At 37.0% G+C, this 16,757-nt stretch overlaps 1 protein-coding gene across 1 annotated transcript in view; it reads left to right on the top strand.

Moving 5' to 3' along the window:
• Positions 1-16,679, top strand: part of LOC116091691 (olfactory receptor 1052-like) — a 27,703-nt gene extending 11,024 nt beyond the window's left edge. The window contains exon 2 of the mRNA XM_031373219.1: positions 16,627-16,679. Within this exon, the coding sequence (XP_031229079.1) occupies positions 16,627-16,679 (53 nt within the window). The remainder of the gene's footprint in view (positions 1-16,626) is intronic.
• The last annotated feature ends 78 nt before the right edge of the window (positions 16,680-16,757 follow it).

Genomic DNA, 16,757 nt, shown 5'->3' with positions numbered 1-16,757 from the left:
AAAAAAAAAAAAAAAAAAAAAATATGTCACTTCAGTGGCTTTGAAATTTTGGTGTAAATCTTCAGAGTGCTATTGTTAAAATGTATTCATCTTTTATAAAAGGCAGAAAGAATTTTAGACCAAAATATTTTAGTCATTTTTATTCATCAAATACTGTATTGTCTCAGAGAAAATTTAACATGTCTCTAGTTATATAGTTATCATGGATTCTTTTACATGGCTCTAAAAAGCCTCCATAAAAGAAGAAATTATTTTGTCCAATTTTGTATATAATCTTGTATATAATTTGTAAATGGCTACTAAAATGTAACTTGGGTCTTAGAGCTTTAAATAAACTAACTAATACGAAATACCTGTTTTGTTACAATTGCTCTGACATAGAAACTTAACTAAGGAGTTGCAACTAAATGATATTAGATAAGTAAGGAATGAAGAGAGTTCTTCAGCATAATATAATTTAGAAAACTGACCATTAAGTGGGGTTTTAGGTATAACTGAGCACATGACTGACACTTCTAATTGGCACATGAGACTAGATAGCTAAGGGGTTTAGTGTGAAAAACATATACCTTTGATCTACAACCAAAAGGTACCAAAATATACCTCTTAATGATATTTTGCTATACTTATTTCTAAGTTACTTGTTTATTCATTATTCAGAGAAACTTCTTTCTCCAGCAGATGGGAACAAATAAAGAAACCAATAGCCAGATATTATGCAGAGGGTGAGACATATTTGATCACTCAGCCCTAAATAGGATCTCTAAATCAAAATCCTCTCATCAGGTCTCAGTGTAACCAGTTAAAGAGGAAGTAGAAAAAGTGAGAGACAGAGAGGCTGGAGGATATAAAAAACAAAACAAAACAAAACAAAAAACAAAAAACCAGTACTTCTAAATGAACATGAGAAACACACAATATGAACTCACAGAGTCTGAGACTGCATACACAGAGCCTATGGAAGTCTGTACTAGATAGGGTCCTAAAGTTAAAAAGAAAGTGTAGATATATGTAGATATGTGCTCCCATCCCCAAATCAGAAGATCTCCAATTGATAACCATTTGTCAAGAAAAAAATAGTTTTCTCCAAGAGAGGAATAAACTCCCTAGGGGGAAAAAAAAAACTACTTTTAAGAGTACAGCACAGCCAGGCAGTGGTGGTGCATGCCTTTGATCCTAGCACTTGGGGCACATAGGCAGGCAGATTTCTGAGTTCAAGGCCAGCCTGGTCTACAGAGTGAGTTCCAGGACAGCTGTGGCTATACAGAGAAACTCTGTCTTGAAAAACCAGAAAACCAAAAACCAAAAACCAAAACCAAACCAAAACAAAACATAAAACAAACCAAAACAAAAACAAACAAAAAAGAAAAAACAAGAAAATAGAAGAGTACATCACATGCCTAACCATAGATGACAAAAAGAAAAGAACCTCAATGACATCTTTTGAGGTTCCTAGTCTCATAAATTTATGCTGTGATATTTTTGTTTGTTTTTAATTTTATCTTATTTCAATTTGTATTTTATTTTAAATGTATCCATATATATGGATACATGCACATACATTTATATGCACATAAATAATATATGTATGTATGTATTTATTCTGTCCTTATCTTACAGAAATTTTTTGTATATCTTATGGCTCCTAGTATAGTGTGTTCACAGGACTCATGTTTGTCTTGTGCCTTTTTTGGTTTTCTTTTCCTTCTTTCATTTTATACTATTATTTTGCTAGTTTTGTTTTTATTTCATTTCAGTATTATTCCTTAGAAGCACATTGCTTTCTTATTAGAGTCAGAAAAGGGTGCATTCATTTGTGAATGGAAGTTGGAAGGAATTTGAACTTGAGGAACTAGAAAGCCAGGAGATCATAATTGTGATATATTTATAAAAAACTTAATTTTAGTTTAAATAAGCAAAGAGTCAATACTTATATTGAATAGATACTTGTTGAATTGAGTCTTTCATATAATTACTACAGGTATTTTTGTTTTTCTTTTCCTACATTATAATATTGCTCTGTGCCCCGCTGTGTCATGAGCTTACAATGTGGCCATGATGCAACTGGAATGAAAATGCAACAAGAGGCAGTAGGAAGTTTATAAGGTGTGCAAGTAGCACGTGACAGGGTCATGATAATTCTTAAAGATTACCAATGAATGACCGTATGGAGAGTATATTGTCTCTACAGCCTGTTTTTTAATATTATATGGAATCAAATCATTGCAAAAAATGATATTTCTTTATCCTTTTTTTCTCTCACATGACCCACTCCCCACCATGTTATATTGATAAGAATAAACATATTATGAAAGGGTAGGTTCTTGTTAGCTTATAGATTACATACCAGAGGAATGCTAAGAGCATCTTTATCTAGCTATAAAATTATAGACTCCCTTGGTTTCTCCATCTATGGTAATTGAGAGTTTTGCTGGTTATAGTAGCCTGGGTTGTTCTCTTAGGTTTTGTATAATATCAGCCCAGGATCTTCTGTCATTCATAGTCTCTGGTGAGAAGTCTGGTGTAATTCTGATAGGTCTGCTTTTATATGTTACTTGACATTTTTCACTTATCTATTTAATATTCTTTCTTTGTCTGGTGCATTTGGTGTTTTGATTATTATGTGGAGAAATTTCTTTTCTGGTTCAGTCTATTTGGAGTTCTGTAGGCTTCTTGTATGTTCATGGGCATCTCTTTCTTTAGGTTAGGGAAGTTTTCTTCTATGATTTTGTTGAAGATACTTACTGGCTCTTTAAGTTCAGAATCTTTACTCTCTTCTATATCTATTGTTTTTAAGTTTGGTCTTTTCATTGTGTCCTGGATTTCCTGGATGTTTTGGGTTAAGACCTTTTTGCATTTTGTGTTTTCTATGGTATCTTCTGCGCCTGAGATTCTCTCTTCTATCTCTTATATCTGTTTGTGATGCTTGCATCTACAACTCCTGATTTCTTTCCTAAGTTTTCTATCTCCAGAGTTGTCTTCCTTTGTGATTTTTTGATTGTTTCTACTTCCAGTTTTAGTTCCTCAATGGTTTTCTTCAATTATTTCACCTGTTTGGCTATGTTTTTCTGTAATTCTTTAGAGGGTTTTTGTATTTCCTCTTTAAGGTCTTCCTCTTGTTTACTGTATTTTTTTATTCATATTTTCTTTATTTACATTTCAAATGATATATCCTGTCCTGATTACCCCTCTGAAAAAATATCATAAACAAAAACAAAAAACTAACCCTATTTATGCCCCCCCTTCCCCATCCTACCCTCCCCCACTTCCTGGCTCTGGCATTCCCCTACCCTGGGGCATAAACCTTCACAGGACCAAGATCCTCTCCTCCCATGATGACCAACTAGGCTGTCCTCTGCTATATATATGCTGCTGGAGCCATGAGTCCCATCGTATGTGTTCTTTGGCCAATTGTAGAAGTCCCTGGGAGCTCTGAGGGTACTAGTTAATTCATATTGTTGTTCGTACTAAGGGGCTGCAAACCCTTCAGCTCCTTGGGTCCTTTCTCTAGCTCCTTCATTGGGGACCCTGTGTCAACCCAATGGATGGTTGTGAGTCTCTACTTCTGTATTAGTCGGGTACTGTCAGAGCCTCTCAGGAGACAGCTATACAAGGCTCCTGTCAGCCAGCACTTGCTGACATCCACAATAGTGTCTGGGTTTGATGTTTGAATAAGAAAAAGATTCTCAAGTGGAGCAGTCTCTGGATTGTCCTTTCAGTCTCTGCTCCATAGTTTGTCTCTGCTACTCCTTGGATGGGTATTTTGTACCCCCTTCTAAGAAGGAATGAAGCATCCACACTTTGGTCTTCCTTCTTCAGTTTCTTGTGGTTTGCAGATTGTATTGATTGTATTTTGGGTATTCTGAGCTTCTGGACTAATATCCAATTATCAGAGAGTGCATATCATGTCAGTTCTTTTGTGATTGGGTTACCTCACTCAGGATGATATTCTCCAGGTTCATCCATTTCCCCAAGAATTTCATAACTTCATTGTTTTTAATGGCTGAGTAGTACTCCATTGTATAGATGTACCATAAATCCTCTATCCATTCCTCTGTTGAGGGACATCTGGGTTGTTTCCAGTTTCTGACTATTATAAATAAGGCTGCTATGAACATAGTGGAGCATATGTCCTATTACATGTTGGTGCATCCTCTGAGTATATGCCCAGAAGTGGTATAACTGGGTACTCTGGTAGTATTATGTCTAATTTCCTAAGGAACTGCCAAACTGATATCCAGAGTGGTTGTTCAAGCTTGTAATTACAGCAGCAATGAAAGAGTGTTCTTCTTTCTCCACAACCTCCCTAGCATCGACTGTCACCTGAGTTTTTGATCTTAGCTATTCTTACTGGTGTGAGGTAGAATCTCAGGACTGTTTTAATTTGCATTTCCCTGATGACTAAGGATGTTGAGCATTTCTTTTTTTTTATTTTCTAATAAGACTAAATTTATTCAATACCCTAGAGTAAAGTTTTGATTATAAGTATCCAACAGTATAAAAACTACAAAACAGATCTGTAGATTTCTAATATATTAATACAAAGTGCATGACTACATACAGTACATCCTACAGGCAGAGAGAGTGGAGGGGGAGAGGAGAAGGCTGTGGTTGAGGTCTAGTAATAAATAAATAAATAAATACAGAAGTAGAGATGATCCATCAAAGTATATTCTACCACCAATACTGCAGCCAAAATGTACAAAAACAATCCCATGTCAAAGTAATGCAGGAGAATGGTAATGGCTGGACTCTGTACTACCCCAGGGTTGTGGAGAAATGACCCACTCATTTTAGGTGTTTCTCAGCCATTTGGTATTCCTCAGTTGAGAATTCTTTGTTTAGCTCTGTACCCCCTACCCATTTTGGTTTGTTTGTTTGTTTGAGACAGGGTTTCTCTGTGTAGCCCTGACTATCCTGGAACTCACTCTGTAGACCAGGCTGGTCTCAAACTCAGAAATCTGCCTGTATCTGCCTCCCAACTGCTGGGATTAAAGGCATGTGCCATCACCACATGGCTGTACTCCATTTTTAATAGGGTTATTTGATTCTCTGGAGTTTAACTTCTTGAGTTCTTTGTATATATTGGATATTAGCACTCTATCAGATATAGGATTGGTAAAGGTCTTTTCCAATCTGTTGGTTGCCATTTTGTCCTATTAACAGTATCCTTTCCTTACAGAAGCTTTGTAATTTTATGAGGTCCCATTTGTCAATTCTATATCTTAGAGCATGAGCTGTTGGTGTTCTGTTCAGGAAAATTTCTTCTGTGCCTATGTGCTCCAGGCTCTTCCCCACTTACTTTCTCGTAGTTTCAGTTTATCTGGTTTCATGAGGAGGTCATTGATCCATTTGGACTTGAGCTTGTACAAATAGATAAGAATGAATCGATTTGAAATATTCTACATGCTAACTGCCAGTTGAGCCAGCACCATTTTTTGAAATGCTGTCTTTTTTCCACTGGATGGTTTTAGCTCCTTTGTCAAAGATCAAGTGACCATAGGTGTGTGGGTTCATTTCTCAGTTCTCTTCCATTGATCCACCTGACTGTCATTGTACCAATACCGTGCAGTTTTTAATCACAATTGCTCTGTAGTACAGATTAAAGTCTAGGATTGTAATTCCACCAGAGGTTCTTTTATTGTGGAGAATAGTTTTTGCTATACTAGGATTTTTGTTATTCCAGATGAATTTGGAAATTGCTCTTTCCAAGTCTGTGAAAAATTGATTTGGAATTTTGATGGAGACTGCACTGAATCTGTAGCTTGCTTTTGGCTAGATGGCCATTTTTACTATACTAATCCTGCCAAACCATGAACATGGGAGATCTTTCCATCTTCTGAGATCTTCTTTGACTTCCTTCTTCAGAGACTTGAAGTTCTTGTCAAGCAGATCTTTTACTTGCTTAGTTAGAGTTACACCAAGGTATTTTATATTATTTGTGACTATTATGAAGGGTGTTGTTCCCATAATTTCTTTCTCAGCCTGTTTAACCTTTGTTTAGTAGAAGAACCCTACATACTTGAGTTAATTTTATAACCAGCTACTTTGCTGAAGTTGTTTATCAGGTTTAGATGTTCTTTGGTGTAATTTTTGGGGTCACTTTCACTTAAGTACATGGTCATATCATCTGCAAATATATGACTTCTTCTTTTCCAATTTGTATCCCTTTGATCTCCTTTTGTTGTCTAATTGCTCTGGCTAGGACTTCAAGTACAATATTGAATAGCTAGGGAGAGGGTGGGTAGCCAGAAATGAAAATGGAGACATAACAATAGAAACTGAAGAAATCCAAAAAAATCATCAGATTCTACTACAAAAGCCTATACTCAATAAAACTGGAAAACCTGGATGAAATGGACAATTTTCTAGACAGATACCAAGTACCAAAGGTAAATGAAGATCTGATAAATAATCTAAACAGTACCATATCTGCTAACAAAATAGAGTCATTAATAGTCTCCCAACCAAAAAAAGCCCAGGACCAGATGGGTTTAGTGCAGAGTTTTATCAGACCTTCAAAGAAGATCTAATACCAATACTCCTCAAACTTTTCCACAAAATAGAAACAGAAGGTATTCAACTTAATTCATTCTATGAAGATACAATTACTCTGATACATAAACCATATAAAGACTTAACAAAGATAGAAAATGTCAGACCAATTTCCATTGTGAATATCGATATGAAAATACTCAATAAAGTTCTTGCAAACCAAATTCAAGAACACGTCCAAATGATCATCCATCATAATCAAGTAGGCTTCATCCCAGGGATTAAGGGATGGCTCAATATATGGAAATCCATCAATGTAATCTACTAGATAAACAAGGAAAAAATCATATGGTCATCTCATTGGATGCTGAGAAAGCATTTGACAAAATCCAACACACTTTCATGATAAAAGTCTTGGGAAGATCAGGAATTCAAGGCCCATACTTAAACATAGTAAAAGCAATATACAGCAAGTCAGTAGCCAACAGCAAACTAAATGGAGAGAAACTTGAAGCAATCCCACTAAAATGAGGGACTAGGCAAGGCTCTCTTGTATTTCTTTAAGAGAGTTATTTATGTTCTCCTTAAAGTCCTCTATCAGTATCATGGGAAGTGATTTTAAATCCAAATCTTGCTTTTCTGGTGTGATGGGGTATCCATAACTTGCTCTTGTGGGAGAACTGGGCTCTGATGAGGCCATGCAGCCTTGGTTTCTGTTGGTAACTTGCCATCTGGTTATCTCTGGTGTTGGTCTTGCTGTTTCTGGAGTGAGATTATCCCCTCTGTGGGCCTGTAAACCTTTGTCAGCACTCCTGGAAGACCAACTATCTCCTGGCAGGACCCATGCACAGACGGCTTTTGAACAGTCCCAGCTCCTCGGTGCAGATGAAAGCAGGAAGGACCCTGTTCCAGCTGCTCTCCTGCTTCTGTATCCTGAAAGCTCCTGGCTGGTCCTGCCTTAAACAGTCACTGGAGAGAAAATACTGTTTACTTTATTTATTTATATTTTGAATGTTATCCCTTTCCCTGGTTTCCCCTCTGCAAACTCCCTCTCAAATCCCCCTCCCCCTGCTTCTATGTGGGTGTTCCCCCATCCATCCACCCACCCACTCCTACCTCACTGCCCTAGCATTCCTCTATGCTGGGGCATTGAGCCTTCACAGGACCAATGGCCTCTACTCCCATTGATATCAGATAAGGTCATCTTCTGATACATAGGCAGCTGGAACAATAGCTTCCTCCATGTATACTCTTTGGTTGGTGGTTTAGTCCCTGGGAATTCTGGAGGGGTCTACTTGGTTGATATTGTTTTTCTTCCTATGGGATTGCAAACCCTTTCGGATCCTTCAGTCCTTCCCCTAGCTCCTCCATTGGGGTCCTGATGCTCAGTCTAATAGTTAGCAGTCTTGCACCATTATTTTGACATGCTGGAATAGTGGCTAGGATTTGGCATTTATTAGGCAATCTACCATGACCCATGGTTACAGGGTTTATACATTTCTAATTAAACATTACTATATTATACAAAAAAACATCAACTATATTTCTATATGTCAATAACAAACCATGAAGCTCTGAGCTTGGTTCTCTGTGAAGCAAGGAAGGGGGAAGAACATGGACAAGAGTAAAATTTAGTTTTGATAGAGAATTGCTTTCTATAACAATATATGTCTATCTTGATTTTTACATTACTCTGAGGCCAGAAACTGTTGGCCTCTGCTTCCACTGACACTTGTGGCCAACAATGGGGACATTAGGTAAAGGATTTATTGTTAGTGCTCCCTTCTCTGGTCAGGCACCCAGAAGCCCTTCACTGGCTTGGATAACTCTTTATGAACCAGAGAGGAAGGAAAGGAAAAGAATCAAAATGTTTTATGTAGGCAAATATGCACCGATACACATATATTCGTACACATTCTTGATTCTAACTTTATTATATCTCTCTAGCAAAGTAACTAATAACAACTATTAAATTTTTTTCCTAAGATTTTTTGAATCAAATCAGGAATTTTATAGAATCATTAATTCATCTAAACAGCATTAATTTATTAAAGTTCATCTTTATGCTGATCTGTAGGAAATATGATCAATAGGGTAGGGATTATTGTATTAATGTAATAATGACAGGAAAGGCATATCAGCTGCAAGAAGCAATCCTGAGATGTAATTTCTTTAAGACTTGGCCAATGAGCACACCCATCGCAGACCATGAAAAAATGGGAGGCTACATCCAAGAAGACTACCTACCAGATTTAGCCTATTCTAGATGGCTCTTGATACCACAGTAATCTAAAATTAACAAAATGTGTACATTGACAACTACTTTCATTTATAAAATATTTACAGATAAATGGTGAGCATAGTGAATATTTAAAGAACTAACAATTGTGGAACTCAGTATGTAGACTAGATTGACTCTGCCTTCTGAGTGCTGGGATCAAAGGCATTATATAGCTTCAATCAGGGTTACACAGAGAAACTCTGACTCCAGGGTGGAGGTTGGGGGAGATAGGAACAAAACAACAACAAAGAGAGAGCAGAAAATTTGGCTAAGTTGATATCATACTTGTCAAGCCTATTCAGAGTTCAGAGCTCAATCAGATCTCTAGGCCAGGAAATCATGGTATAACCCCAGAACTCAAGAGGTATAGGCAGGAGGATCAGAAGTTCAACATTGTTCTCAGCTATTTAACAACTTTAAGGATACATGAGACCCTATCTCAAAAAACTAAAATACAAATAAGAACAGAAATAACAAATAAAAACAGAAGGAAAATAAGAAAATGATTAGAGAGAATAAACAGGGGTGTGGCTTAGTGGTAAATTCAGTGTTTACCCTGCACACTCTGGATCTTATCTTCAATACAACAAAAAGAAACAAGAAAAAAAAAGAACTAACAATTATAAAACAATGTTGAAAAGTATTAATGTTACTTTAAGCTAATGAAGGTTCAAATACATTTGGAATAACAGTATTTTAAAATGAGCTCAAGAGATGGTTCAGTGGTTAAGAGCACTGGCTGTTACTCCAGAGGACCCAGGTTCAATTCCCAGTATCCACATTGCAGCTCTCAACTGTCTATAACACCTCTTCCAGGAGATCTAACACCCTCACGAAGACCTACATTCAGTCCTGTAATTACTGACACACAGTTACACTGCATTAGGTTTCCTTCATAGTCCAGAAATACCTGGCAATTGAGTACATCAAACATAAGTTCACTATTTTGTGTAACATCTAAGCATTCAGGAATTGGGATTTCTGTGTGAACTCTAGGAAGCATTTCATGGGAGATTAGGTGAGGCTGTGTCACTAAATTTAAAAAGCACAGATCTAAACATAAAAGACTGTTAAGCATTTCAATATTTCTTTGAGTATGAAGAAAGAAATGGGTTTTCCTGAAAAAAAAAAAGATAGGGATTTGGGATGTATAAACTATTTTTTATTTGATAGTATAGATAATTCCATTGAAATAAAATTTGTGAATATATACTAAGTATACTACATCTAGTATCAAAAAATTAAATGCAAAAATCAACAAAAGATTTATTTATTATATGTAAGTATGCTGTAGCTATCTTCAGACACACCAGAAGAGGGTATTCAATCTCATTCCAGATGGTTGTGTGTCACTATGTGGTTGCTTGGATTTGAACTCAAAACCTCTGGAAGAGCAGTCAGTACTCTTAATTGCAGAGCCATCACTCCAGCCCAAAAGGAGTCTTGTTAAGCTAAAAAATCTTGGGCAGCAAAGGGCATGAAGTGAAGGGGGAGCACATAATGCAAGAAAACACCTTTGCAGCTATTCCAAGATATCTTATATTATTTGTGGCTACTATAAAGAGTATTGTTTCCCTATTTTTTCCCTATTTTTTTTCTCAGCCCATTTATCATTTCCATACAGGAAGGCTACTGATTTGTTTGAGTTAACTTAAATATCCAGTTATTTTGGCAAACTTGTCTAAAAGGAATTCTGGGACCTGATCCTACCGCCTTTCTTCCCGACCCCACCCCCCCGTCTTTCCTCTCCTACATAAGTTCCTCCCTTTGCCTCCTGTGATTATTTTGTTCCCCCTTCTCAGTGGGATGGGAGTATCCACAGGTAAGTGTTCTGTTATATGTTTACCAGCTTTCTGTTTCAATGGGTTCCTTCACCACCTAAGGTTGTATGTCCTAGAACTTGCTTTGTAGACCAATCTTGAACATATAGATCTTCATGCCTCTGTCTCCTGAGTGTTGTGATTAAAAGTATCTGCCATCACACCTAGACCTAAGCCAGGATCTTGCTCAGTATCAGGGTGACTTTGAGTTCAGAGATCTGCTTACCTTTCTCCTGGGATTAAAGGCATATGCCACTATGCCTGACCCCAAGCTTTTCTTTAATTCATTGACACAAGATCCTTTTAAGTTCTGGATTGTAGTTCATTTCAGTCAGTTTAACAACTGAAAATATCCATCACTGTCTATCCCTTGTCAAGTCATTTTGACACAATCACATCTCAAATGAGATTACTATGTCCAAATTACTATCACTTCCCAGGTCATAGTAATTCCTAGCATGAGATGAATATCTCTCATACAACTGCAATACATAAACAATAAGCTTAGCTAGGTGTGGGGGACCAGCTTGCAGGCCCACACTCCATAGGTGCTCTCGGACTGGAGATTTATTGAGAACCTGTGAAAATAAGAGGGTTGGAGAGACACAAAAGAAAGGACACCAAGTAAGCTTTATCAAGGTGTGTCTTTACTCGGTGAAAAACTGGATATATATATAGTAAGACAAAACTGAAACCTTAAAGGCAAAACTGAAACCAGCAATATAACATAAACAAGAGACCAGAGGAAGGAACTTCAAAGGCAAATTCGACAAAGGTAAGATAGCTGTCAGGGATTCTATAGCAGTCAAGGATTTGCTCCACAGGTGGCATCCACAGTCCTGGGTCTGTGGCACTGTTTTGAACTTTCGAAACTCTCCGGGCTAGGGGGAGGGAGTCCACATTTCACTCTCTCTCGTTAAAAACAAATGCAAGGTAAGGGACATGGCTCAACACATTTGTATGGGAATCATCACCTGTGCATTGAGCCTCTCTCTCTGGCTCCGTCCCCTCAGGCAAATTTTGCACAGTGAGAGTCCGGCTTATGGGACGTCTTTATCACAGACAGCCACTGGGCATGTGCTTGCCTGAGTTAACCTCATGACCAGAGAGAGCGCTACCTTCTGCACCACCCATTCATACAAAATGCCAAGTTGTGTCCACAAACACCTGCAAAGTCTGGGAGCTGCTAAAATTTTCTGAAGGCAGCTGAGGAATTTCTGACAGCCTGATTCTGAAACTGGGCGGCTGGAGCCAAGAGGCGGGGCTAGGAGCAGTCCTTTGTAGTTTGTTGAGTTGCAAATCTTTCACTAGGGCTCTGGAGTTGGTTGCCAGGGAACAGGTCTCAAGATAATGTAAATTAGTCCTTTGAAGACTCTGATAGTCGAATTAACCTTTGAAAAGCTGAAATCTCAGTGGTAAGCTAGGGACTTCAGGATGTTGCCTGCCTGCTCTTATAATGTAAACATAGAAATGATAATGAAACTTTGCTCTGGATGAGCCAAAGTTTACTTGTCTCTGCTTTGTCGGGAGTAAGAAGATTTCCGAATCAAACGGGAAAAACACATTCAAAACTGGCAGGAAAAAGCCTGTCAGCTTTAGAACAAAAGAAAATGAAAGAAAAAGGAAAAGGAAAGAAAACTTTCTGGGATTGCCTGTTAAGGCAACAGTTACTCTGAATCAATCCGGAGTCTCCTCCTTTCTCTGGACTGAGCCTCTGGCCCCCATGCATTGGCATGAGAATAAATAGCATAGCATGAGAATAAATAGATTCAGGAAGCCAATGTCGGTCTGCCGCAGATCGACTTTTAACGTAGGTCTGCAGAAAATTCAAAATGAAAAGAACAAAAGCAAGATGCACCTTTGGAGACCTCTGGGGGAAGAGATTCCCTCCCTTGGTCTTGAAAAGCCAATTTTTAATCATGCGATGGGCACATTCAACAATACCTTGTCCCATAGGATCATATGGAAGGCCGGTCTTATGAAAAATGCCAAAATCTTTGCAAAAGGAAGTAAAATTTTTACCAGCGTAAGAAGGCCCATTATCCGTTTTCAATAACATTTTTAGAGGCTTCTCCTGTTTGCAGGGAAGCAAATATAAATCCTCAACAAGTATCAATGCAGACATGTATATATTAAGCTTTCCAAATTCTGCATGTGTAAAATCCACTTGCCAGATACTATTAGGTAACAATCATTCTTGCTTGTTCTCTGGAAATTTTATGTTTGAACCTCAGAGTCTGGCTGGAAAAATGGAACTTATCATGATCCTGTTTAGCTAAGGCCACAGGATCTGAAACTAAAATCTCTCCTATAAGAGCTCTGTCAATGAGGTCATTGCCTCTGGCCAATGGTCCTGGCAGGCTAGAATGAGCCTGAATATGACCAATATAGAATTGATTTTTACATGCAAGAATGACATTTTGTAACTGAGCAAATAGAATTCCTGTTTGCGTGTCTAGCTTAAAAGTGCCCACAGTTTCGAGTGGTGATAAACAATTGAAGATAAAGAAGTTGTTGGTGAATAAATTAAGTGCATCAGACACAGCTTCAAAGACCTTTAAAACCGCCGTTAATTCAGCCAATTGAGCAGAGAGGCCAGGAGATTTTAAAACCACCTGGTGACCATTAATGAGATATCTAGCTCTTTTGTTAGAGGTGCCATCAGTAAATACCACAAGGGCATTGTCTATTGGCTTCTAAGCCATTACCTTTGGAAAATTACTTCATGTATATTTAAAAACTTTATTAATTTATCCTGGGGATAAAGATTATCTATAGTCCCCTGAAATCCAATTTGAGCAAGTAGCCAATCTGTACTGTGTAGCTTAATCCAGGAGTCCTGCTCCAAAGTAGAAGGTTGAATAATAACATCTGGCTCCTTGCCAAAGTAAGTTAATGCTTGTTTCCTACCGAGCATAATTATCTGGGCAACAGTTTCATAATATGGCACGATATTACGTATAGGAGACATCCTTGAATGGATCCACCAAATAGGTGCCTTTTGCCACAACAATGCCGTAGGGGCATGACTAGTATTGAAAACTAATAAATGCAAAGGTAAAGAATAATCTATGTAAGTAATGAATTGATTCTCAACAGCCTTTTCTACCTGTTGTAAAGCAGAAATCCCTTCTTTAGTTAAGGATCTAGAACTCGGATCAGAATTACCTCTAAGAATAACAAATAAGGGCTTCAAGTCTCCTTGGTAAGTTTTAGATAGGGACGAAGCCAATTAATATCACCCAATAATTTTTGAAAATCATTTAAGGTTTTCAATTGGTCTCTACATATAATTATATTTTTTTGAGGAATAACAGCTCGATCCGTAAGTGTAAAGCCTAAAGCTAGGTATGTTCTTACCCAATAATGATTACTTTCTTAATTCTATTTTATATGCTTAAACAAAAAATTTGGCTCCATTCTACTTTCTGGTGTCCCTTTAATCCTTGAGCCATACATCTTGTATTTTTCTTCCTAAGCTTGCTTGCTATGGTTGATCAAAATGATCCATAGGACAGAGTCTATGCTGGACTTTTCTTTTGTGAATGCAATTGATCTAAATTTCTTTAATTTAACCACAGGCAGACTCTTCAGACAATGGTGAAAATAGTCTCATTCTTATCTGAAATATCACATGATCCTTAGTCAACATACTAAAATTCCTCCCTAAAACATCTTGAAAAAGGCCTCCGCAGTTCAAATCACTGTCAGCACCACTGTCTTCCATATTAATACTAAAATAGCAATTAAGCAGTGCTTAACACATTCTACTGTTTTCCAAATACAAAGCTTCCAAATCCACATTCTTCCAAACAAAACCATTGTCAGACCTATTACAGTGATACCTTCCTCCATGGTAACAGTTTCTATCACAGGGAGGGTTTCATTGCTGTGAAGAAGCATTGTGACAAAGGTAATTCTTAACTCTTATAAAGGAAAACAATTAGTTCCAATGGCTTACAATTTTAGATCCTTAGTCCACTATTATCGTGGGGAGAAATGAGCCAACATGCAGATAGTAATGGTGTTGGAGTAGCCAAAAGTTCTATATCTTGATCTGAAGGCAGCCAGAAGAATACTATCTGGACTGGGGAGATCCTGAGTATAGAAAAACTCAGGGGCTGGCTACACAGTGACATCCTTCTTCCAACAAGGCCAACTGTTTCCAATTAGTCCATACCTCCTAATAGTGCCACTCCCTATGGCCAAATATTTGAACATATTAATTTATGGAGGCAAAACCTATTCAAACTACCACACTGGTTTTACCATATCTTCATATATCTGACACCTTTGTTTCTTTTTTTTAGAAGCTAGGTACATGAGATAAAAATCCATGATTAATCAAAAAATATTGTCAGCACTGTAAACCTATGAGTAGATCTTCCAGTCCCCCAATAATATGTTTAATAAAATATTTGTCAAGATAGTAATAAATAGGAAAAAAGAAAACAAAATATGATCCAAGATATTTTTGTTTAACTAGTCAAAACAAGGTGATAAAGTGAGAATTTGTAATGCAAAATATTTTCATATACATAGGCAAACAATAGTTATTATATGAGAAATGAAGAAAAATAATTTGAAGATAAAACATTTGGGTACATTTTCTATATTTGTGGGCATAAGCCCATCTAACCCATTAATGTAGACCAAACTATTCTCAATAAACTGCTTGAAAATGCATTCTCAACTAACCTGGTTCCCTGAAATCTCTCAAACATTGTGCCACCAGCCAGGTAGCATATACCAGCTGATATGAGGCCCCCAAAACATATACAGCAGAGGACTGCCAGGTCTGGGTTCCATCAGAGAAGGTACACCTAACCCTCAAGAGACTGGAGACCTCAGAGAATTTAGATGTCTGGGTGGGTGGGGGGTGGGGGGTGGGGACATTCCTGTGGAGACAGGGGCATGGGGAGGAGGTATGGGATGTGGAACAATCAGAAGGTAGACAAGGAAGGAAATAAAATCTGAGTTTAAATAAATAAATAAATAAATAAATAAATAAATAAATAAAAGATTAAATTAAAAAATTCAATTAAATTCAAGAAGACATCAAAAAAAGTTATCCACCATAATCAGGCCTACATCATTCTTTGATGTAGAGATGATTCACCATATGTAAACCAATAAAGGTAACCTAACATACAGAAATCAACTTCAGAACAGGTCTGTAGTTTTATAATTAGATGTGGAAACTCCTGGCACTGTGTATTCTTCTATCTTACCTGTTAGCTAACAAGAAACTATATGCTTTTTATGATATGCTTATCTTCATCAATATCACATGATTGTACATGTTATGTCAGGTGCTAGGATTATGGGCATGTATTGCCACTCATATGTCTTTAAAGGCTAACTTACTAAATTATAGAAAATGCATAAATTAAGTTCATTGTTAACTTAAGTAATCACTGAATTACTTTGTGCAAAGCTAGTCTACATCCCAAATAATTTTTTATCTTTAAAAATTATTAATGTATTTTCAAATGCACAATGGCTCTGTTAAAGGTACACCTGCATGCCAGAGAGGTACTCAGATCCCTTTATGGATGGTCATGATCCATCATGTAGTTGAGGAGAATTGAACTTGGGACCTCTGGAAGAATAGTCATTATTCTCAACTACTAAGCTATCTCACCAAATCACCAAATGGTTTTGCTTCATACTAAGTTGAATACTGTTAATTTAATTTTTTTCAAATTAAATTAAATTCAAAATTTAACTGAAGTTCTATTAGTGCTCTACAGGCCAATCCTGTCAAATATAAAATTTTTTTCCTTTAACAACTGATGAAAGGAATGCATTTCTGATTTGAAAACCATTTGAGTTTTTGAAGAATGGCAAAGGAACTCTCACAATGTTAATATATTAATTTATAAATGTAATTTCAAAGCACTAAAATAAGGTAAAATACATGGTTTATATGTCTTATTATTTTTTTAGTATTTGTTAGTTTTTTGGGGGGAGGGTTGGGTATTTGTTAGTTTGTTGTTTGCTTTTTTTGTTTTTGTTTTTTGGAAACAGGGATTCTTAAGGTTGCAGCTCTGGCTGTCCGAAAACTAGCTCTTTGTAACTGACTGGCCTCAAATTCACAGAGATCTGTCTGTCTATCATTTCTGAATGTAGGGATTAAAGATGTACATCACTATAATCAG

The sequence above is a fragment of the Mastomys coucha genome, unplaced genomic scaffold, assembly GCF_008632895.1.
Source record: "Mastomys coucha isolate ucsf_1 unplaced genomic scaffold, UCSF_Mcou_1 pScaffold15, whole genome shotgun sequence".
NCBI lineage: Eukaryota > Metazoa > Chordata > Mammalia > Rodentia > Muridae > Mastomys > Mastomys coucha.
This window is presented reverse-complemented; position numbering and strand designations above follow the sequence as displayed.